The sequence below is a fragment of the Mugil cephalus genome, chromosome 2, assembly GCF_022458985.1.
Source record: "Mugil cephalus isolate CIBA_MC_2020 chromosome 2, CIBA_Mcephalus_1.1, whole genome shotgun sequence".
Taxonomy (NCBI): Eukaryota; Metazoa; Chordata; class Actinopteri; order Mugiliformes; family Mugilidae; genus Mugil; species Mugil cephalus.
The window spans coordinates 16,983,206-17,007,770 of NC_061771.1; the positions used below are offsets into that span (position 1 = coordinate 16,983,206).

General features: G+C 43.5%; 1 protein-coding gene across 2 annotated transcripts in view; it reads left to right on the forward strand.

Moving 5' to 3' along the window:
- The first annotated feature begins 21,527 nt into the window (after positions 1-21,527).
- LOC125004320 (hedgehog interacting protein) overlaps positions 21,528-24,565 on the forward strand; it is a 31,018-nt gene continuing 27,980 nt past the window's right edge. The window contains exon 1 of one of the 2 annotated variants that reach the window (XM_047578838.1): positions 21,528-22,365. In XM_047578838.1, coding sequence (XP_047434794.1) covers positions 22,096-22,365 — 270 coding nt within the window. In that variant the 5' untranslated portion in view covers positions 21,528-22,095. Of the gene's footprint in view, positions 22,366-22,640; positions 23,080-24,565 lie in introns of those variants that run through there. The other variant, XM_047578840.1, reaches the window with a different exon arrangement.

The following is a 24,565-nucleotide window of genomic DNA, read 5'->3' on the forward strand; positions in this document are numbered from 1 at the left end:
AGAACGACAAGAGGTGAGGCAGAGAAAAAAAAAAAAAAAAAAGACAAGACGAACAAGAGCTGTCTGGATGTGCATCCGCATCGCATTTTTTTCCCCTGGATTTTCCAGTTAGAACTGAGACGAGCTGAAAAGTGGAGCTGCCTCCTTGCTGTATTTTCACTTCACTGCGAGCCTCAGCAGCAATGGAGGTCTGTTCAGCAGTTAAACCAGGAGCTACCCCTCAAGAAATCCCCGCTGAACTATAATGGGCTCAGCGGGCCCCCGGACATTAAATTACTCTGCCTGCACATCAATTAATTCACCACCATTTTCTCCGCAAACAAAACGGTCCGTTCACATATCAACGCAGACCCCTCTGAGCAAATAAATGCCTTCATCATCGCCGTATGTTTTGGGTCAATGTTTTCTTTGCATTTTGAGTCATATTGATTTATGTCTGGAACTGGTAGTGTGAACGTGTGTGTGTGTGTGTGTGTGTGATAGAAAAATAGAGACATATAGAGAGAGGCATGTAGACCGAGGCGGAGCATGTGTTTGTCTGCGGTATGTACAGTTTGCTGTAAAGCTATGAGATGCTATAAGCCATTAAACCTCGCATAGTTCGCCATGAAAATAAAAAATAAAAACACATAATATGTTTTGTGGGAGGGATTGTTGGGGATCAAAGACAGGGAGGCAGATATGAGTTTCTGTTCCTGGCTAGTCGAGGAGGGGGGTTGTCATACCAGACACGGTGAGCACATACATTTCCTTGGGCCCTAGGCGTGTGCTGGGTGGACTCATTACTCACTGTGAGCCCTGAGCCTGGGGTTGATGGAGAAGCCTGTGTCACACCCACTACACACTGACCGTTGTGTAATCCCTCCCGGGGTTGTGGAATGAGCTCGTAATGATGACTGCTTGATACGGTTTTACTCTCCGGCAAACATGCACAGACGATCGGGAGACATTCGTGCAGACACAGACAAAAACCTGCTGTGATGTAAGTGATACTGTCCCGCAGGAGCTTCTGTCTGTGGCGGGGAGCACTTAGTAGAGGTTTACATGTAGAAAACAAACCTTTGAAGAGTTTAACGCTGAAATTGTGCACCAGAATTAATTAATGGGAAACGGTGACGAGGTTCATGGGCGAAGTAAAACTTTGTCTCAGCGCAAACTGCTCCACAAAACGCTGCAGTCGGCAAAGGTTTGAGGCAGAGACTCGTGGTCCGATTGCAACAGATCTTTTACATTAACTATGTGACTCTATAGTTAAGCTCATTGTGGATTTCTCTGTGCCACTTTCTGAACAGTGTGTAGAAAGAAAGACATTTCCACCAGATGTTCAGGTGGATGGTTTTGGTTGTTCTGCTCACATTTCCAACTAACGTGCTTTGATAAACCAAATTCAGTCCAACACCCAAACATCAGACTGGAGAAAACAGTCAAACAGCTTCTAGTTAGTGAACATCTCACAGGTAATAGTCATATTCCTTTCCAGTTAGTTGGTGGAGATCAAACCAAACAACCAGATGGGATTGAACTACACTAGTTTGCGTATAAACAGTGCCCCTGTGCTCAGTGTCACTGACCAAATAGGGTTTTTTTTTCCAAACAGCAAACACTTTAACCTGTCATAGCAGGAAAATTACACATGACTAAATGTGTCACGTGTCCCAGCGATCCATAACAATCAGTGATTGATCAGTGAATAACTGATTATTGCCTTAGTCTGACTTTAACTGGACAACTTAAGTGCATGTAAACATGTTACGCCGACTAAAGTTGGAGTTCTCCTTATACGATTAAAACACCTAGATAATGTGATTGGAAATGAATTTTCTCCAGCATGTAAACTCCTTAATCAGATTTTTAACGACATGTACGACATCCAAGGAAGCCAGTCACAGAATAAGAAGGTAGAAGGTAAACAGAGCCAGTAGAAGAACCAGCTGTACTATGACCCATCTGGTTGTTGTTTGAAATGCCGGTCTGCCGCATGAACAACTCTTGTTTATTATATGACATCCAGAAAGGGGGTCAAATTAATCCGCTGACAAGACACATATCGCCACCTAGTGTGGAGGAGGAGGACGTGTTTTTACACGTGTGTATTCAGAAAGTCGAATTTTGAGCACAGCTCGATTAATCTGCGCATGTAAACGCACCGAGTGAGCCTTCCAGCACAAAATCAGGTAGCTAAATGGAATGAACTTGTATTTTATGTCATTAATTACATGTGGGCATTTGCAAGTCTGCTGTAAAAAAAAAAAATCTTAAAAGACAACAACAACAAAAAAAGAACAATCAGATGGTGACTGAAACATTTTTATAAGCGCTGGGGAATTCAGCCATCGGTCAATTTGAAATTGTAGCGTTGCTCAGTCAGCAAACATTAAATTTTCCTTTTCGGGCATTTAGAATATTTAGAGAACGCAAGGAAAATATCATTTTGATTCACAAAATTGGACCGGCCCAACCCAAATCGGGAGCAGGATACCTCTCCGACCTGTTCACACTCGGAGAGCGTAATTGGGCTCGCCCCTGTGATTTTGTCTCTCTATCAAGAATGTTCTAAAATCCCTGTGAATGACATCATCGTGTTCGGGGGACTCGCAGCCAAACAGACAGAGAGAGAAGCAGCACCGAGCGCAGCATCCAGATCCAAGCCCTCAGCAGTCACTCTCTTGAGCCAGCAGACCTGGACACCAGCAGAGAAAAATATGCCAAATACCTTCCCCCCCGCAACCACCACCACCCCAGCCCAACCTTTTCTCCCCCCACCCCTCCTATTATTTCTGCCCTTCTCCTTGTTCGTGAAAGCTCGGTTACATCATCCTCAGTGTCTACATTTCAATGATGCCTCGGAAATCTCCCACTGGCTACGAGACGCGAGGGGGGTGGGGGCGGTGGAGAGAGAGAGAAAAATAGCACAATGCATGATAGAAGAATAACAACACACATTTATTGAAAGACGGGAGTTTTAAACATCGGACGTAGCTTTCTGTCTGTCCCCCCGTTCCTTCGCAATCCCTGCGAGTCGCCGTGTAGCGGTAAGCGCCTGCATTGACTCAGGCCGGTCAGCCGAGCTCTCTTTTCAAGCCCCCCCACCCCCCCACACTCCCTCTCCACCTTCTAGCCAGTGGGGGGGCTCTGAGCTCCATGCTGGCCCAGCCATAGCAGACATTTTTGTGGTGAAATCATTAAACCCACGTGCAGCTCTCTCTCTGTGGTCACTGGGGGTCGTGCTCCTCTGCCTTTAGCTGAATAAATCATAAAGTTTGCCGGAGGACCACACAAGAAGCCAGCCCAGTGCAGTCAGAGCATCCAGCCTATGCAGCCAGCGCAAAACACATGCACTCACACAGCCCCAGACCTTGTTATTTTTCAGAAAAACACCAGCAGTGAGACGGAGACAGAGGGAGCGAGACACAAAGTGGTGAGCAGGCAAAATGGCACAAGAAAGCGAGAGATAGAAACACCGCGTTGGAAATATGTCGCGTACGTACAAAAACATAACAACAGGTTGTTAAAAACTAACAGCGAAAAGTCTTTTATTGGGGAGTAAAAGAGGCTAAAATGGAAAGGGTGGAGAAGAAGAGTAAAGCGGAGGAAAGGCTGTAAGACAAACCTGAAAAAGATGTCAAGAGCAGCTTCAGTGAGGACGCAAACCACGACAATTTTTTTACTTCCGGGCCCCGGAGCATGGCTGAGGAGAGACATCATCTCTCCCTCTCTGTCTGGATGACCTCGCCACACTGATCCTTCAGATAAGACCTGAATGCGAGAGGAGGAAGCACTGTCCTGTCTGAGGATCAGATACTGTCTGGTTCCAAGTTTGCAGGAGGATCCACCAAATAATATAATAATTTACTGGAAAAGTTACTTCAGAGCCATGCTTTCATCTGTTAATTTCTCCTCAAGAGTAACAGGACGGCACGCCTTTGCAGAGGTGTTGGACGAAGTCTCTAATGTCTCTAATTAATATCTTTTTTAGAGATTAAAAACAAAGTAAATGAACACTGGCAAGCTGGCAAGCGTTTCTAAAGACTGTTTCGATCCAAGGCTGGTGGAGATCAAACTGGAGTTCATATTGGCCATCAAACGAATAAAAATATTTGTCTTTGTGTATGTCTTTCTGTGACTGCTACTATGCTCAGCACATCCGCTTTGTAAGGTTATCACAACATACAGCTTATTTTTTTATACCAAAGTTCAAAAGGCCAAAGTCATTTTCAGTATCTTAAGTTCAAAATTCAGAATCTTACACAAACAAAAGTAAAATATGAATATATAAATAAATTTCAGTCAAATCACTATTGATCCCTGATGTACTTAACACAAGTACTGTAATACTTATATATCTGGGTCATATCCAGCTGGGTATCTGTGGTGATATTTCCACAAAACATATATCAAGTTATTGCTAATAAAAACATAATGAACATGGATATTGTCATTTATTATATAATATTGCCTGTTTTGATGTTTTCTGCGTCTTTTTTGGTTTGTTTTGACATTGTCTGTCTGTGTCTGACTCCGTAATTGTCTCTTGTATGATTGTTGCTTGCCTTGGTTGAAGTTTAGCATCTGTACTAATTCTGGCGCACTTACACTGATGGCTAATGCAATAATATTGATTAATGTGCGTTGTCCCAATTTAATAAACTAATAATAATAATATATGCTAAATCCTCATCAAATGGTAGTGGATGGGTTAAGAGTTTCCTGAAAATGCAAACCGAACATTTCCAACTACTGTGTCTTCACATTAAAAGCATTTAACTGCAAAAACATGGGCTGTAGGTTAGTGCTTAACACTGTCATAGAGGCTATTTAACTGAAAAAGTGTCTGCAATACAATCAGTTTGAAATTTTGCACTGTAATGTAATAATTAGGAGCAGCCACAGTGAGCTGTTAGATGAAGGGCTGCAGGCGGCAGGGTGCACACCTCTAACTTTTCAGCCAGGTATACAATTCCTTCTTCTTCTGCCGCTGCTGTTTGTACACTTGACTAAAATATTACAAAAAAATGGAAACTTATAAGTAATTTGCACTGCCCACTTTATGAAATGATTTTTGTGTCATTTCTGAATCAGGAAAACAATAATAATCACATTATAGATGAAAGAGATTGAATGTACAGCCGCCCCCTTTGGAGCGCTGTGAGATTAAGATACTGTAAAACTGAAGCACGCTGACAAGGCAAACCACAATAACACAACACGTACAGTATTTAAGTCACCGGCTGCTTTTCTTCATTCAATTTGTACGCTCCACATTTATCCCACAGTATAGAATTTACACCAAACACCAAACCCCTGCCACGGAGTTCTGTTTTTTAACACCCTGCTGCTGTCCCGCTTTGTTGTCTGCTCTTTCTTCACCTCCATCAAGCCTGTGTCACCTGACTTAAAGGTGGGGGTCGTCACGCGTGTCACGGTGAGAAATGTAAGTGGCAGAGAAGCCTGGAGAAAGAGGTGAGGGTGAGGGTGGAGGTTGAAACTCTACCCTCACCGTTAACGGAGGCCATAGCACCTATCGACCCGGGGCCACACATTCCTGCGTGAACTTTGGCCCTGTGACCACACCGGTGGTTCTGGGTACCTCCTCAAATCACACACACACACATACAGCATATCCTCAGACACCCTCTGGCTTGCAGTCAGGCAGCCATTACCTGGAGATTGTATCAGTGTCAGTTTGTGGGGGATTCTTGCTCCCTGGGGTAAAGCACAGAGGGCAGGCGCCTGATCTCTCTGTGAAATGTTAATGTGGAACAAAACAGGCTGAACTCAGTGTGTAGCAATAGGTGGAGGCCCGCTCATTGGTTAAGAAACTCTATCCCCTCTAGCATCAATTGGCATGCGACCAAGCCCAAAACAAACCAGACAGCTTTGAGTGCTTTGCAGAGCTTTTTAAGCGCACATTGATGGTTCCCCAGTTGGATTAGTGAAGCATGCTTTACAGTATATCTACAATGCTCATTAAAGGGAGACAAAAATCTCCCAGTCAAGCTACAGTAAGTGTTCATTAGGACTGGCATTCCAAATTTGAAGACAGTAAATTGGCCAAGGAATGCAGCCTGTTGGCTTATCACCGTCTACAAGCCGGGGATCTGGAAATGCCTTGCTTTGTTGAGCGTTTAGTTTATCTGTCCCGTAATTGCACATTGTAAAACTGTCTCTCTGGGCTTCTTGCTATCCCCAGTGGCCAATGTAACCATCTGGCCCTCGCAAAGATCTGAGCAGGAAGTTATGTGAGACGTCATAGGATAGGAACTCCGATCGCGGATACTTAGCTTCACATGAAGTTGGCTGATTGTTCGGCATTCCCGTCATTGTCTGAAATACCTGTCACTGCGTGTTTGGCAGCGCTGCCGAAGCCTTCAATCTCCAGTTATTTTCCAGCAGTAAAAACAAAAAGTTAACAAGCTTTTTCATGTTTATTCCGCACCGCGCACTTTGCACTGGTGTACAGGAGGAAAGCACGCAGGCCGCTGTGTTACTCGACCTTTTACAAATGGTTCATTGAATCAGAAATTCTGGCATCTCTTTACCCAAGTGCAGGTGGATGGAGCACACAGCCAAGTCTTTGTGCACGCTACCATTGCAATTTCACTATGGGAGCACCTGCTGTATCCCTGCACAAATATGTCTCTATTATCAGTTAATGTGTCCGTATGGCAAGCAATTTTTCATCATGTCACCACCGCATTGCTGATATCTTGTCATTTTGGAGCTTGTAAGGTTATCAAGACATGTGTTCTTTGTCTGTCTTCATCAGCGTGGCCCAGACCTTCGACAATAAATCACTCTGTTAACACATATGAGCAGGTGGCTGGCGGCGTTTTACCAACCAAGCCACACAGCCCAATTGTATAGGATGAGAACAAGCGTGATTACAGCCTGCATCGCTACCTAGCCAAGCGGGTTGAACTGTTTCTGAAAGCCGGAGACAGACACAGTGATAAAGGAGGTCCGAGGAGAGTCAACCGTCGCAGGGCACCCCCTCTGCACAGATCCCTCTTTATGCTCCTGTTTATTATGGTCCCAAGTAATCCATGCCTTGTGCACTACACCAGAGCTGCCATATGTCAACATCTTGCTGGTGGTTTGCAGGGTTCCAAACAACAGATAGGGTGCACTGAACCCACCATGTAAACTTTATGAAATACATTCAGCAGAACTGTAATTATTTACAAAACCAGAGCATGGGAATATTTTTAGTACGGGAGGGGGATTTAATTTATTTAGTTTTTTTTTTTTTTGACAAAACGCAAGTTCATTTGCACATGGCTCATGGGGCACCAGCATTTATTAGGGAAATATGCCTTTGTTATGAAGGCACTTGCAAATCCATCAAAAAGGCTGAAATCAGAGAGTGTCGCGTTATTATACATGGATGTTTAATTTTGTTTTCCCCGGCAAGCGCATGCCAACATCAGTATCTTAATGACCTCATGAAAGGCCCGGCAAAAATGTAGTCCACCTTTCTGTAGAGCAGGCGTGGCAGCAAAAAAAAAAAAAAAAAAAAGGGTGGCGAGAGGGGTTGTTGGTGAGGAGTGAGGGGGGTTATTTTTGTGAGCACCCCTACAATGCTCCACCTGTGCCTCAGCCATACCCCAGAGGACCACCCACTTAGGGAGAGAGAGGGCAGTCGAGAATCCCTATAACCTCTTTGGGTGGGCAATAAGGCCTTGCGCTGAAGTAGAGTGTTTCAGGCGACTGAAAGACTCAGGGGGAATGACTCTCAGCAAATACTATCACACCACCAGCAAAGAATAGCAAGTGCTGGTGTGAATTAAAGAGGTGCTACATTGGGGCAGTGTGCAGCTTGGGTGTGCGGCGGCGGTACATGCATATACATATGTATGCGGGCTGTGACGTTGGATAAAAGTAAGAGAAGTGAGTGAGATCAAGGAAACATATTGTTTTCATATAAAAGTTAGATAGAAAATTAATGTCAGCGCAGACGATGAATGTCAAACATTCAAACTGTTTTGTCTACAGCCGACCGCCTTTTATCCCCCTCATCATCGCTTTCAGGGGGGAATTTAATGCAGATAACTATAAACAATAACTGTCAGCTGTAATAGCGGCATGAAACAGCTTACACCAGATGAGCCTCCACAGAAGGCACACAGAGCTCCTGGAGGTCAAAGACACACTCCGCTGTTACTGACATAATGCTGTGCAGGTTTGGTACAAAGGGAACTTTTACGGTAATGTGAAACATCAGTGACAAAGATACAAATAAGTCCTGTTTGTTTTTCGGTCTACAGATTGTAGGTCAGCGTGAACAAGCCAAAGCTACAATATAGTGATCGTGAGTTGAACTGGAATCAGCTGTGACACGTTTTTGCCGTCATATGTTCAGAGTGGGGAGAAAACATACATTTTATATTAATGGATACATTTCTTTCTCTCCAGGTTTCTCTCTGAACTGGAAATGCATTTTACAAACAATTTTATCTTTGCAGAACAAGACCCTGTTTTCTGAAGTGACCTGTCTGACTGCCCGTACAACAATTACATGGCATAGACAGAGCAGTGGGAATGTAAGTGGACTAAAGGCAGAAAGCTGACAACCTGTACCTGTCCCACCTGATCATTAATCATCATTAATTATCCATGTCTTCAAAAGACTTATATAAAAATGATGAAAAACTGCATGCAAAAGAAAAATAACTGCAGTATAAGGCTGTAAACCTTTTTTAATTTTTAGTGTTTTGAAGCACTGTGGTGTGTTGGCTTCATCTTTCAGCTCCAGAGGTTGCATAACACAAAACAAGTGGTTCATTTCAAGCCTTCAAAGATCTTTCTGTGACTGCTCACTAAAATGACGGTCGAACAACACGAATAAAATTCTTTAAAAAATAGCACACACTGCTGAATTAAATTAATCAATGCTTGTGCACCAGAGACCTGACATAGGTAATATACAGGATGGTAGATTACAATATACTTTCACTGACAGTAACTGTAGCTGGAAGTGTAAATTATCCATAATGGCAAGGTGTGATGATGAGCGTCTGGTTGTGTTTGCTTGTATCTATCTTTGCTTATGTGTCTGTGAGTGATTGATGGCCGAGGAAAGAGGTGAAGGCCGCCTCCCCGGTGGTCTGACTGGGCTCTTAGCCACTGTGCAATGACCGCTGCTGCTGCTATCCCTGACCCACATCACCACATCATTGACACTAAACCGACCGCCAATCTTCCGTTGGCCCGTTGCCTTTGGCACAGACCGCACTGGAGCTGTTTAGATTATAACTCTGCTTCGTAATGAAGACCGAACAATAATGAAGAAGAACACTGTCTCCACAAACTACAAGACGAAGTTTGTTTCTCTGTCATTATTGTCAGTCGGACCGGTATTTTCCTTTTTTTTTCTCCCTTCCCTAATGCTGTGCACACCGCTGCACAGGCCAACACTGCGGTGCACGTGTTAAGTGGCAAACACAGGGAGGATAAAACAGCTCAGGAACACTATCCCATGTTCAAATAAACAGAGGTGTGTGGGGTCTGAAGAACAAACACACATTCATTAGGTGACTTGGTGCCTCTAGAATGGTAATGTTTGAGCGGTGATACGCACACACACACACATATATATATATCAACACACAAAATCGCATGCACAGTCTCCCTTACTCTTCATTTTTATCGCTCATTCTCACACATTCTCACGCAGCGTCCAACCAACCCCCAATTAGACAATCAAACAGCTCTACTGACCCTTAGCTTCTCTGGGATTTGGAGTTTACACCCCAACATGGGCCGCCCACTCCTGTTTACCCAAGAAACCTGACTGATGGATAGTATTGTTTGGCCTTTCACAGCTATAATTGGCTCCGTTGTATAGGTTAAAGCTTGGGATATATTCTGCAGACCCCAAACATGCCACGCATGGCCTCTGGGTCAATAACACTCATATCAGTCCAGGGCCCCCTAAATGGTAAAAGGGTCAGGAGTGAACGTCACTGGCTCGCTAACGACATTAGTCGGTGGCAGTGACTTCACCATCTTGCCCCTTCTTCATCCCTTCGTTCGGGCCAAGGCAACCAGTAAATATTTAGCCAGGACTCCACACTGTGACACACAGCCAGTCCAAACAACCTGCTAAACAATTATCATTGGCATAATCTGTATACTGCACTGCCTCCGTCATGTATCCATGCGTCAATATAGTATTTGGCTTTGTGATATTTTGTTAGCTCGAAATGTCAAATTGTACTGACTATCATCGTGACACAGCAGTACAAAAAAAACATACATCTTAAGGTCTGAAGTCAGTTCTATAAATAATGGCCGCTGGCTCGCTAGCGACACAGCACCACAAATACAAAAATTCTGAAACCGTGCATATAAAACAAGCTCAATGCGCACAAGACCGACAATCTCAGAAGTACATAACCAGGCGAGCAGCGGAGAAGCTGATTGAAAACACAGTAAACTGTGAATGTCATGGCAGCGGAATAACAACAGCTCTCACTGGGCCAGTTGTTGGCTGAGACGCATCGCAACAGTGATATTACTAATGACGCATCAGATCTGCTGGGCAGACTTCCTGAACGTACGACTAAAACATAGCCAACAGTCGGGGATAAAGTCAGACTCCTTTTTTTTTTTTTTTTTAATACGACTGTGTCCTGAATGTTGTTCTTTCCTGACTGATATTGCAGTGCTGCCACCCTGTCCGGTTGATTTGTGAGGTTAAGTAGACGTTAATTAAATATATAGAATAACACATTTTACGTCGAGGTGGCCAACTAGCTTTTCAAAAGCTATGTGATATTTTGCCCTCCACTGGCAAGTCAAAGTATGGAGGAGATCATTTAAATTCTGTGTTGTGACGGAAAGTAATTTGGTCATGTTGATCTACAAGAGTCATAAATGTCTAAACCGCTGGTTGCTAAGCATTCAACAAAGACGGTTACAAACATATGACACCTCTCTGCTTGGCCACTGGTGAAGTTGTCACACTTGAATATGCAAACATTTGCTAAAATATGGCTTCCTCTCGTCTGCTGCTCACTAATGAGGCTGCAGTTGCAGTGATTTAAGGATGTCCAGAATTTTGAAGTTGATCTTGGGAGGCCACAGCGTTTCCAATAAATGCAATTATTTTCCTCATTTTTGTGTGCGTGTGTGTGTGTTTAAGTTTATGTTTCACTCTTAAGTTACAGTTTTGTCTACACTGGAGGTCTTGCAAGGGTAATGACTCAACAAGGAGTTTACAGTGACTGCATTTGAACAATGACATAAGTTTATATATTGTGAGTGTAGATGTCCATACTTCCAGATCGTATTTTGCTCGACGGATGATGTTGTACTGTTTGTGGCAGCCGTCTAAACTGGGTTACACAGAAAAAAACTTTGTAAGCATGAGGTTTGGAAACAAAGGGCCTCGTAGCTGGCAGTGATAACTGACAGAAAAAAACAAATCACGGCGCACATGGTGGAAAAGAATTGCAAAGTTGTTTGGTACGTGTTATGGATGCTCGCACATTCTCAACCACCGCTGGCGCTGAAAAGCAGCGTTTCAGTGAGTGGATTCACAAATGGTTTGTATCTTGTGTTTTTACCACCGCACAGTATGCAGTACATTCATTCTGTAAATATTGAGGAGATGGCTGAGATGCAGATTTCTGACAGCTGTGGGGGCAGTAGAAAATAAACTGATATAACCCACTCAAATGACTAAATGAATGATTGGACTGGTCGCATGATGCATTTTGGTTTTGGTGCGTTTGCTGTATTTGGAAGTTCAGTTCTAACCTTTATCACAAACATATCTTAAATATGTCGAGCGTTTTCTTAATATACAGTACATACACCCACTGGCCAGTTCATTAACTTACATAACAGTCTTGCGCTTCACAGAGCATACGGTATTTGTTTAAAATACCGCGATAATAATAATAATAATAATCATTTTTCTCTTATTTTGGCAACCCCATTTTTGTCAGAGGGCTGGCCTTGTTAATTCAACCAGTACCACAACTCTGAAAGTTTCTCCACATTTATTTATTTATTTTTTTTACACTGTTTCTGCATAAACTGAACATTAAAACAGGCGTCAAGGGTTATTTGTGCCGGATAGTTTTATTAAATGCATTTCTTTGCCACTGGTGTACCCAATGAAGTGGCAAGTGAGTGTATCTGCCCACCCTTAAGGTGTTTGTGGCGAGTCAGAGTTTCACGAGAGCAACGTTCAGCAGAGATCCAAAAGAAAAGGTAGTAAAATTGCAAACACACACTAAGATTTATTGCCCATTCAGCTGCAGCCAAAACTGTACCAAATGTTCACGATGCTTTGTGACCGGCGGACAACAGAAACCGGCAGACAATGGGACGATAAGTGTCCAGTTTTATTCGTTGAATAACAAACTCCACTCACAACACTTGAGCGGAACCCGAAGCGGATTCAAGAGTGTTTGAATATTACTGATTCGATCCAACCGCACTGTGCCGTCCAGATGACCACACAAATATTTGGAGTACGCAGTGATACTTGGCAGCCTCCTTCGCTTTGAAACAGCATGCGAGCCACAGGTTGTGAAAGACTGGTAGGAAAAAATCCACTTTCCCAGCGAAAGACAAGTGTTGAAATTTATCTGAATGTTGCACTGTAGTGCACAAATGATTTATGGCCGCTCCGTCCTCTGATTTGCTTGCTGGTTTATCTCATCATATCAGACTTCACTGAACTCTTTTGGTGGGCCGAGTGCGCCACAAGAACATAAAGGCTCAGTTCATTTAGCATTTTAATAAAAAACATGCCACGTGGCTTCTACGTCTTGGCCTGTAAAATCATAACAACCGTACTAATCAAAGACACTGCGTCTACGGAACAGTGATTCCAGTTGTGGCCTGAAGTTGGCAAGGCCCCCCCCCCAATAAATTTGTTATATTCTTCTGCCAAAGGGTGAATAAAAAGACAGCAATTTACAGCACATTACCACAGACAGTACATCCACGAGGGCTGACGTTAAACACCTGCTCATGCAGGCCACAATTCGTGTCATAAGACTGCTGTTCACAATTACGTACAGCACTTGTACCAGACAGGCTTTTTACAAACACATCCCTAAATGAAAGGGTTGGTTCACCAAAACATGTTTTTTTTTTCTTCCCTCTCTTACCCTTAGTGGTATTTAGCATGCAGATAGTTTTGGTTTTTATTTGTGCTGCGTTTTCAGAAATCGTTCTATAAATCAATACAGCCGAGGTGAATGGATGTTCGTTTGCGCCACAGTTTTCCATCCATCATAAATCAAAAGTTAATCGCGATCTTCCCCCCGTGTCCGTGAATATCTGTATATCAAACATATTGCACAGGCTTAAACCTTCTGCTATAGATTAGTCGAATGAGAGAGGTCCTCTTACAGACACAACATTGCCTCTGTGACAAGAAGAGGGTGGATAAGGAGCAGGAGGAAATGTTTTATCGGAGTCTTTGTACATATCAACTCATGTAAGTATACTTAAAATCCTTGGTGGTCCAAAACTGCTATCAGCATGTGGAATGTAGCACAGTGGTGACTGCACCCAAAAAGTTCTGCTCTGTATCTTTGCAATTAGCTGAAGATAAACTTGGGTTTTACACTGTCTTGATTTATCCTTTGTTTCTTAAATTATTTACAAAATGATATTTCCCACAAGAAAGTACAAACATGAAGCCTGTGTTTATGGTCACTGACTTTTGTTAATTTGTTTTCTGCTTTAAATGGCTGTGAGGGGAGTATGAAGATAATGAAGCAGTGTTTATGTTTTTGAGTGCTTAGTGGTAATAGGCCTGCAACTGTTTGCGAAGTTTGCGTTCCCGTGCACATGTATGGAAGACATCTGCGAGTTTTTTCAGACCGTGTGAGAACAAACTGTCCGTCCATGTGTCAGTGTGACGGAGGGTTTGAGGAATGGGAGGGGGCATACAGTGGCAGACGGGGCGGTGACCCCTGTTCATCTGAGATGAACCCTGCTGGGAGAAGTGTGAGGACTTCGTTTCCACGAAAGAAATATAGCTCCTCTGCCATGCAAAACACAAATATACATATATGTGAGAGAGAGATAAGGTATTGTTGTGACAGTGTGTAGTAAGGACTGAGTAAACTATACAGTAATCTTGACCAGATATTCATATATGAGTATGGAGAATCTGCATTCAAGACACACGATTTTGGTTCTGGTTTCCACTGCCTAGTATTGACCAATCATGCACAATGTATCTGGTTCTGTTTATTCTGTTTTAACCTCTTTTTTGTGCAATGTTTTTTTACTACTGCTGCTGCTGACTGTCTTCACCAGTAAAATATTAATATATCATATTTTCAGTTCTCTTGTATCAGCAAATACAGAGAGACCGGGGAAAATGTGGATTCTCAGATCAAATTAAGGACAATTGGACTCGACAGCGAACATATGAACTAGTATGAATTTGGAAAAGGGGATCAGCCACAGTTTCAGTTAGTTTAAGTTAGTTTTAGGTCATTTCAGTTATGATAAATGTAGCTAAATAAAAGAAGCTTATGCTAGTAACGTCAGCCATACGATACTGTAGCGTCTGACCGGACGTTAAGAGGACGATGAGGAGTGATCACAAATATTCTGTTTATTATTTTATTGTTATTTATTGTTAGAACTGAAATAGTCACTGTCGGCTCTAATTACGCTAAAACAACAACATCCACAAACTTATCCGACAGCCCTTCGGAACGTACCTTTACCCAAGGCACCGTTCTGGGTTTAAACTGTTTAATCTCTGTGTAAACTGTCCAGTGACGGAGCGTGCCAATACAGGTTCATTATTCTCCACTCCTACTAGCCTCTGGTGGAAAATACACATGCTGTGTGCGATACTGTTACTATGGTCCAGAGAGTCAGATCCACATGTAATTAAGTAATGTCTGGACTGTCTCCTACCCCCCTTCAGTTTTAACCCTTTGATCTTGATACCCTTTTGTTATTGTCAACCGTATGCCCGAGCTTGAGTCTCATCAGCTTTTGCCACAGTAGAGACTCTACGAGAGCTTAACATTTACATATAAATCCATATTAATTGCGTAGGCTCACCATGTATACCTTTTATCAACCACAATAAACTCTGGAATAACGACTTTGAGACAAACTTACGTTCTACTATGAGGCTCTTTCTGAAAGCCAAAATCCTTGCAAAAATGTTGCCCTAATCCAAAGTTACCACAATTTTCACACCTGGTGTTTGTAAAACTTAAAAACCTTTTACGCAGCAAGTAAAAACTTCACTGTTTTTCACTGCTGTTCACCTTGGATTCAGCTCTCCTACTGCGCCGTACGACTGTAAACTCAAATGCTCCGACCATAAATAAAGGACTGCTCAAAAAAGCTTCTACATTACTGGAGCGCACATAAACCCCTTCTGAGATTTCTGATCAAACTTGTTGTTTCCCTGTTCTCTCGTGTGTGCGTGTGTGTGTACATAGTAACTGACTCAAACCTGCCATCGCCGAGGCCAGCATGAAGACCACCTCCTGACACAAAGCTCACTCTGCTGTTAATAAAAACCTTAAGGCCACGAGGAGGCAAAACATCTGACTAACATGCAGTTGTGCATGACCAATTCAGAGACTTTGTAGCTATTAAAGTGTTAGGTGATACATAAAGAATAATAGCAGGGGCAAGGTGGAAATGCACCTGGACATAAATAACGAAACATACTGATGTCACACTGACTTTAGTGCGAGCGAGTCTAACAAAAGCAGTGGCAAATCTGGCACATTACAGTTTTCAAGCTGTTGCTTCAAAGCTACCACCAAATACCTTTCTTGGCTAGCATGAACCAAAATCACAAAGGAGGCCAGAGTTTGAATTACAGCTAGGGAGGAAATATGAAAATGTATACTGTAATAACCGGGCAGTGTTTTCTAGCAGACATACCTTGGACTAACTGAAAGGGATTAGAACAAAAACATCCTGACAGGAGAGGCTGGCACGTTATAAAAATGACTCATGCTCCGTAATCAGATCCCGGACAAAGGGGAAGTTTTCACTTTGACTTTTTGATATGAAAGAACAAGGACCATGCGAGGAAATATTACTCTGAAATGAGACCTCAAAACAGTTCTGCGAGACAATAAAACGCAGTAGGTTCCCAAACAGTGACCTTTGTATGGCGGGGATGAAAGGAAGAAAAAATAAAACCTCAAGCTGATTCCACACCTAACTGCATTCACGCTCTAGTCACCAGTCTAGTCTCTCTGTGGTAAAACGATCCCAATGCAAAGAAACGGTGCAAACTGGGATCTCACAGTTGACTACAATTGCTGGAAAAACCATATAATGTCCTCTTCTGAGAGACGTCACACAGTGTTGCACAATCAGACCAATCAAACCCATGCTGAGGACCACCTTGAGAGCTACATTTCCAAATAATGGAGTAAAATACTTTCCATTTGCCTAATCTAAATAAGGGTGGGTTTGATTAATCTAGTTGGTGGGTCTGCTACTCTTTTTGTTTGAACGACTGTGCAGACAAAATGTTCACGTTTGGTGAGAATTGATGTCTTCCATATTCACCAAGCAAGCAAGAATTTGAGGCATAAACCTAATAATTCTTGGTTGGTTGGTTTGAAAGACAGTGACATAACTTGGATCTGAAAGAGTGTCAAAACAACACCTCTTGTTAATGCAGAGAACATCCAGATTTAATATCTCCTGATTTTCTTACGTGTCCACATTTTAAAGAAATGTTCGGTGCACACTTGATGTATTTCTTTACGCAGCCCACAAACAAAAAAGTTGATCAAATCGGTACATTAAAAAAGAAGAAGAAGAAAATTGCAGGTGCGCGCCTGCATACGCACACTTCTCTGCTTGGCTTATTCAGATGCCACGAGTTGAAGGAGCACTCCATAGCTCAGGCCTACCTGATGGAGAGCTCGAGAGGCCAAGCAGGAACAGATGGGCCGAGGACGGCGGGGTACTGGGAACAAGGGAGTAAAGGGAGGGAAAGAAGGGAGAGAGCATCGACAGGGACCACCATCATTGCTGCCCACACCAGACTACACTTACCAGCAGCCCGCCCGCCCGCCCGCTCGCCTGGCCTGCCCGCCCGCCCGCTCCCATCTCATCCCAGCAAATTCATTTTCAGCGCAGTGATTCTCGTCTGTAATGAATCTGCAATTTGCACACATATGTACAGTGCCTAACATGGTACTACTTTGGGATCTGTTTAACCCTGATGGAAACATTTACAAACAAGTGACCACAAAGAGTCATCAATCTGCACATTAACCTCTTACTTGCCTTTGGGGGATTGTGCTATACACTATTAGAGGGTGCAGGCAGGACCAAAGAAACTGAAAGGGGGCAAATGGAAATAGCTCCTTTCAAAGCAGAGTGCAGCGGCAATTAGCCAAGTACTTACAGGACAAAGTTACGGTCACTTTAATCATTGTCTTCTTTCTACTTTATGATTAGTAAGTGATTATCAAAGCGAGGCGAGAGATTTGAGGCCTGTCAGAGATTGAAAGATACGTTCTGAGCGCTGAATTGTAATCTAAGAAGTCACCATGTTGGAACATCTGGAAAGACATCTGTCCGGAGCAAACGAGTGATCAGTTTTCTACACGACTAAAGGAATGACGGAAATCAGCGCTGTCATATTTACCTCCATGTCACTGTGTTTGTGCATATTTGTGTGGATGGGGCACTGAGTGAAGCTCGAACAGTTATGGCACACTCTTGTCTTCTCCACTTGTGCAACTTGGTATGTGTCTCGTGCCGCAGCACTAGGGAGCCCTGGGTGGCTTCACTTACTCATGCCATGTGTATACTTTAGCCAAACAAGGCCTAAGGACACTCCAGGGTGGTACAGAGGAAGGAGCTGAAGGCGAGGTAGTGTGGTCTGATGGTTGAAGCCCATGATTTAGAGGCTGTTGATACCGGGCAGACAGCCCAGACTCAGTCACTGACTCACCGTGGGTGACGCTGCATAAGTCACTACACTTAAAATGTCCTCATGTGTTTAGATCCGTTCAAGTGGAAATCAGCCGCACTGACACAGCTGGAAATCGCTACTGGATCTGATTTTCTTGTTTCTCCCTTGCGTTTCCCTGAAGCTTTCATAAACAGATGGCAGAGGCTCATTAAGCTGTTGTCAGGACTATTAATGACATTGTGAACACTTTCCGAGGTCTGTATGCCTTAAGGCGCACGATTGCCAAAGCCGGGGCCATTAAAGAAGGTGTGAGAGTAATACAATGCTGCTGTGTGCTGCAAGGTGAGGGATGGGTGCCATGAAAGAAAAGTACACACATGGTTGAGCGACTGTTAGCAGTGGGCTGACATTAATGATTTCATGTTGGTGGTGGGGTCGAGAAGAATGAAATAATGTGATGTGATTTCATCACTTCAGCAGGACTGAATTCTTTCACCCCGCAGTGCTTCGCTGCACGTTTACTATGCGCTGCACTACACTTCTGAGTACAGTACAGTTACACTATCAGAAATATGTCTGCTACTCACACTTCATTTAGATAATACCTGTGTGTTCCTTGCTATGTAAACCTCTACAAACGTTTGCAGTACTTGAGCCCTAACAGGGTTAATTGTGAGCTTTTCATATTGTGGAACAGGTTCACCGACAGCTTACCCCCTCATCTCTATGACACTAGTGGACCTGCGTCAGACCAATTATGTACATGTTTGAAAATGACAATCTGACATTTACACCTACTTCATTCCATGATGGTTGGTCAGCTTTGCGTAGACGAGGACTGAGCCAGAACTTCCCTCCGTTGGCCTCTTTTTCCTTATTTGACACGACTATTCTCGTCACACAATCAACAATGCTATTTAAGTCTACAAATTGCGCCGTTAAGTCAGTATCTAAATGATATCACATGGCCCCTTGGTCCTGAAGGCCTGTAGTCGATCTTTGAGTTAAAATTAATATTTCATATTAGGCTGAAAGGAATTGGTACAGGCCGGACTAAAAAGTCTGACCCGATGAAAGCCTTTATCAAACCTTAGGGAACCTCACAGCCGTGTGAACAAAATGTCCTTGCAGTCAAATATCCTATTGGTGCTAGAGGAAAGATCATCAGAGTTGTCAGAGTTCGTCCTCCGATAAAGGGGAATGTAAGTGTCAGTGTTTATGAAAATCCATCCGACTACTTTTTTTTTTATTTAAACATATTCATATTTGCAGCAACAGCACAAGAGCCGTGAAGGGACTGGCTCCCATTTTTACAGCTATTTGGAAAAGACACCGTGTTCTGCTAATGTTCATATATTACTACCTAGTTCATTAATTAAAACCATGTTTTTCTTGCAGCTCTGCAGATAAACCCTGCTGAACCCACAGTTAAGTGTTGGCCACCTCTAACATACAGGAATAAGGCAGGAGGAAGTGGTTTTAGCCGGCATGAAAGGGAAGCGTGGAAAAGGCACAGATAGAGTTTTGTCATTGTGACTGTAAATCAGCGAAGCACACAATACAGAAACTGAATGGTCCGTAAACATCTCTGCAGTCTGGGAAACAGCAGAGACGACGATGTGAGGTCGCGGAGCTCCATATTCATGTTGTTGATGCTTATGTGGTCTAACCATCATCCCCTGGGATATCCTTTCAGAGGGTCAGACGCTGAGCGCATGAGAATTCCCCCGCTGACCCTGCAGAAATAAAAGGGCGAAGCAGGTGGTATCTTGTCAGAAAATGATCAGGCTCTTTGCTTATGAATGGTCTACTTATCTCAGTACTGAGCCCATGGGCCGAATGAATACACAGGGAGCCCCGGATCTCATCTCTGCATCTGAAATGTAATGTAAATGTGCTAAATTAATGAGACAGTGATGTGCGAAGGAAGTATTACATGGCAAGACATTTAATGTGAATGTGCGACCATTTCTTTGCATGTGTGTGCGTGTTTGTATGTGTGTGCGCTTGCTGTAAAGCCCCACCATGTCAGCTAAGAACTGTGGTCTGCTGAACTGTGATTCCCTTGGTCTATCTCTCCCAGCAGATGTCCTCTTCTCCGCACCACAGCTGCATCCCACATGTTTTCACGCTGTTTGACAATGCAGTTATATTCTTTTCCGTGCTTGGAGCTCTGGTGTTAGTGGTGTCGGTGGTGATAGTGGCGGTGATGGTGGCACATTCCTCCCCTGCTGCACGGTTCCTTTTCCCTCCTTGACGTCCAGAGTACAGCAGCAGCAGCGCTTTGGCTATACTTGGTCCTGAAATGTCTCCAGTCGGGTAACATAAAGAATGTAGAGGGTGGGGGGTCAGATCTGGCAGGGTCTGCCACGGCTTCATAGCGCACACACAGTCATTTCCATAATTGCCCACAATCAAACCAACCCCTCCTGGATTCCACCCGCTCCAGATTCCTGTAGATAAGCTGAGCCGGGTCTGTGGTAAGTGCTGGAGACCCCCAAGTAAGAACAGGTGCCGCTAATGTAACTGATTTCAGGTTCTCTGTGTATCCAGAAGAAAAGAGGGGAAGGCTATTGCTTCTCCAGTAATTGCTCCGGTTGGACATTCCCTTGTGGATCACTATCATGTGACTTTTCTGACGAGGGGAATGAAAGAGGAATTGTCCCGCGTTTGGTATTATCAGACGAATTTATAGTCAAATTAAGATGCCTTACAGTATTTGTACACCCCCAGTACGGTAACAGCAAACTGCTGCTGGGCATCAGGTCATCAGTGGCTGATTCACATTGCAGACAGTTTTCCGCTGCCAGCTACACATTCTCCCGCTAGCACCAGAATAAACCGTTTAGACCATATTAAGAAACTAAGACAAACAACCCATGACACAGTACATGGTGTAACACTATGTTCCCTGTTTTCATAAAGTCAGAGCTTCGCAGGCATATATCAGTCGCCTCCCCCATAATGAGTTACCGCGGATGAGTTTTAGTATACATCATATATTTTGGCTTTATTCTGTCATTCTAACACTGAGAATTTGTAATGTAAATTTGTAATTCCGTTGTACAGTAATGTATAATGACAAATAAATCATTTTACTGTAGAGAAAGGAGTGAAAGGTGTACTCGGATTTCTTTAGGCAAACGTACTAATAACACAAATGCATATTATGAGAAAAATCTAACAGAAGGCATAAAAGTAAAGGATCCTATTATACACTGGAATGAAATGTCGTGAGTCAGTATTAATAACGCCAAATGGCCCATCCCAAATCGATATTTTTATCTGTGCAGTAAGTAGTCTCAATACGTTTTTGAGCTGCATGAAATAATGTCTGCTCATCTGTTGCGCGTCAAGAGATTTCTAGCTGCCACGTATAAATAAACACAGAAGAGTCAAAAATAAGTGTTTTGTTTACATCGCGGATCTAAGATGGCGGACGTCATCGATTATGAATGATTGACATTTAATGCGGTCGAGTGAGCGCGCCGCCATCCACGGTCTCCGACCCCCGCTCTCCGCCAGGTGACCGCTTACCTCGAACGTGGACGCGACCGCGACCGCACACGCGCGCCCCCGTCAAGTCGTACGTCACCGTGCTCGCTCCTCTTCTCGCGCGCTGGTTAAAAAGAAGGAGGAAAGAGCACGGGGAAACATGTGAGCGCTCTGAGGACTTTAGTGAGACACAACTTTTATTTTCTTATATGTTTTTGTGCAAACCGCCGCGCTGTGCTCAAGAGGAATTACATCTGAGAGGAACGTCACATCTCTTTTTCAGTTCACGGTGTTTTGTTTTGTTTGTTTTTGTTTTTTTGACTTTCTGTGTGTGTGTTCGTACATCAGGATAAAGTGTGTCAAATATATATATATATTGCTATTTTATATTTTTAAATATCAGTGTTTTACTGTATAATCAAAAAAAGAAACATAATTTATTTTTTAAACACCTGCTTCCATCGCAGTGAATCACATTTTAGGACACCTGCGTTTAACCTTTTTTTTTTGTAATTTTCTCTTGCCGCTGCAGCTGCTGCTTAGAGAAATATAGCTCAATTTAATACACATAGTGTACTGTAGTTCAGGTTAACGCATCTCTCTTGCAAAGGGGATCCACAACTATATCTATTTTTTTTTCGTTGTACTTTCTTTTTATTATTTGACATCATTTTACACATACATATATTTTTTTAAAAACTATGAAGCATTTGCAATTCGTGCTCGTCCTGGCCATCGCGGTCAACGTGTGGGAATGTGGGGACGCAAAGTTCGGCGAGAGGGGAGAGATAAGCCCCAGGAGGAGAAGATGCTACGACGGAAGCTTGCCCAAGCGGCTGAAGAAAAGGGAGCGAAAAGTGTTGCTTGACGGCAGCAGCAGCGGAGATGTTTGCCACAGGTTGTATCCCCGTGTGTCCTGCTGCCCCACCAGGAGAGCCGCCTATCAGATCCTCCACCGCAGGGATGTCCGGGTAAGTTCAAACCCCATCCACCACGTTGCATTTCCCTCAAATTAAAGGACTGGGTTTTTTACTGCTAAGCCGCCTCGGGAGACGCATTTACAGCTCTTGTGTATTGTCATTCCGCCTCTTACTGCCAACAGCTGAATTTTGGGGATGGTCGGAGGAAGTTGCCCCGGGCTGTTCTTCCCTATAAATTTAAATTTAAATATTCTTATATTGCGTATTATTACTCAAGTGTTAGATGATCTTAGCACACTTTGTGTTTTTACACTAGTATCTATAGGTTCAAATTGTGCAACTCCCCTTGTGTCATGTATACCGGAGCGGGTTATCATGGTTTAAATTTGAGTTATCTCTTTTGAGATAACTCATATGAGAGCAACTTCTTTTTTTTATCCGCATATGTTCCGCATGTCCTTATCATAAGGGGTACATTTTGTTTACTTCGTATCTCGCTTTTACAGAATGTGGTGCAACCATTGTATATACAGTCAATGTGATGCAAGCACAGTATATACAGTCACTGGGTGCAGGCGTAGTATATACAGTCAATGGGTGCAACCATAGTATATACGGTCAGTGTAGTGCAACTCTAATTCAGCGTGTCCCATACGCTTCGGTGTTACCATGGCAATCACTCACCGATTTACGTTACCCCCGTCTACAACTGTCACGAGACAGAGTCGGGTACTAGCTAAACCATTCAACCGTTTACACGGAAAGGTAGGAGCTCGGTTGTACCTCTTTATCATTTTTTATTTATTTATTTATTTTTACCGTAGCTCGGAGCTGATAGCGAACAGTGAGTGACGTGTTCATAGCGGGTTTCAGACATTTGTTTGTCCGAACGTAAAGTTCCGTTAATGCACAGGCGGCTCGCGCTCTCACATGGCGCCGCTGGCCGTTACGGCGTTAAGAAACAAATGGTTAAAAAAAAAAGCTTCGTAGCCTTTAAGATAGCTGCTTAAAACTCTCCTTACGGAGTGCGGGATAAAAAAGGCGACTGTATGCGCCAAACTTGCAGCGGATTCCGCTGGATCGTCACCGGGCCATTCTCATGTAAACCACTGCTGGAATCATTCAGTGGCTGGGTGGTATGTCACTGTGTGTTGCGACAAAGAGCCATATTGCATCATTTAATTTGCTCAAGTCATGCAAATAAGAGGGGGGAAACTGAATGGGACGAACTCGACTTCTCCTCCTCCCCACTACACTGCCCACACACGGAGCCCTTTCTGATTATGGCAAAAGAATAACAACAACACCATTGTGTTTGTTGGTTTCGCTAATGGGAGAAGCTGGAGAACATCACTCACCCCCAGTCATCAACCCTGTCCAAGTGTTAATGCCTTTGAGAGGGTGTGTGTCCTTCACTAGATCCCCTGCCAACAAACTTACACCTATTCCCTGAGGACAAGTGCTTTGTTAAAGCTTAGTGTTGCTTACCTCAGTGCTCTCCCCCTCTTTCTAAGTCTCTCTGACAATGTGAAGTCTGTAGAGTTGTAGATTTTTTTTTGCAGACGAATGACAAGTGCTTCTTTTTACGTTGTTATTTTTGAAAGTGTGGCGTTGTGTAGTAATATGTTTGTTTTGGCAAGTTTGTTGTCAAGCCATTAAGCAGATGCGATCATAGAAAGGAATGATCTCGTAACAGCTGTTCTCCCACATGAAGCCGAGCGTTGCAGGTGTGAAGCCGGTTTCATAAAATGCAGTGTAAACATCTGAAATAGCCAGGGAGTAAGTTACTGACAATATTATTTCCTTCACGCCACGATAGTCCCATGTTTCTGACTGCAGCCCTGTTCTTGACCTCAGCAAAAGTGCAACAGCTGAGCCTCACCGCTATTTTCTCCCAGCTTTTGAGGAACATGCTCACTGAGATTCAGCAAAAGACAACAAACAAAGGTCCACTTGTTCTGGTTTGGATGATGGCAACATTGGAGTCCATCCCAGCAACATATGGACGCAGGGCATGGCTGAGAGCACACAAATGCTACTCTCTGTGGACCTTGTGCCAGCCCATGGCACACCGAATCAATGGGCAATTTAGAGCAGGAGAGCAGGCAAGCCCGCAACACAACATGGCGTGAGTGCAAAGGGCTCCAAGACAGTTGAAGGAACCACAAATACAGAGCGATAGCCAGCCCGGAGCTCCCTTTATGAGGAAAACATGAACACACGAATTGTAGATTCAGATTTGTGTCAATAT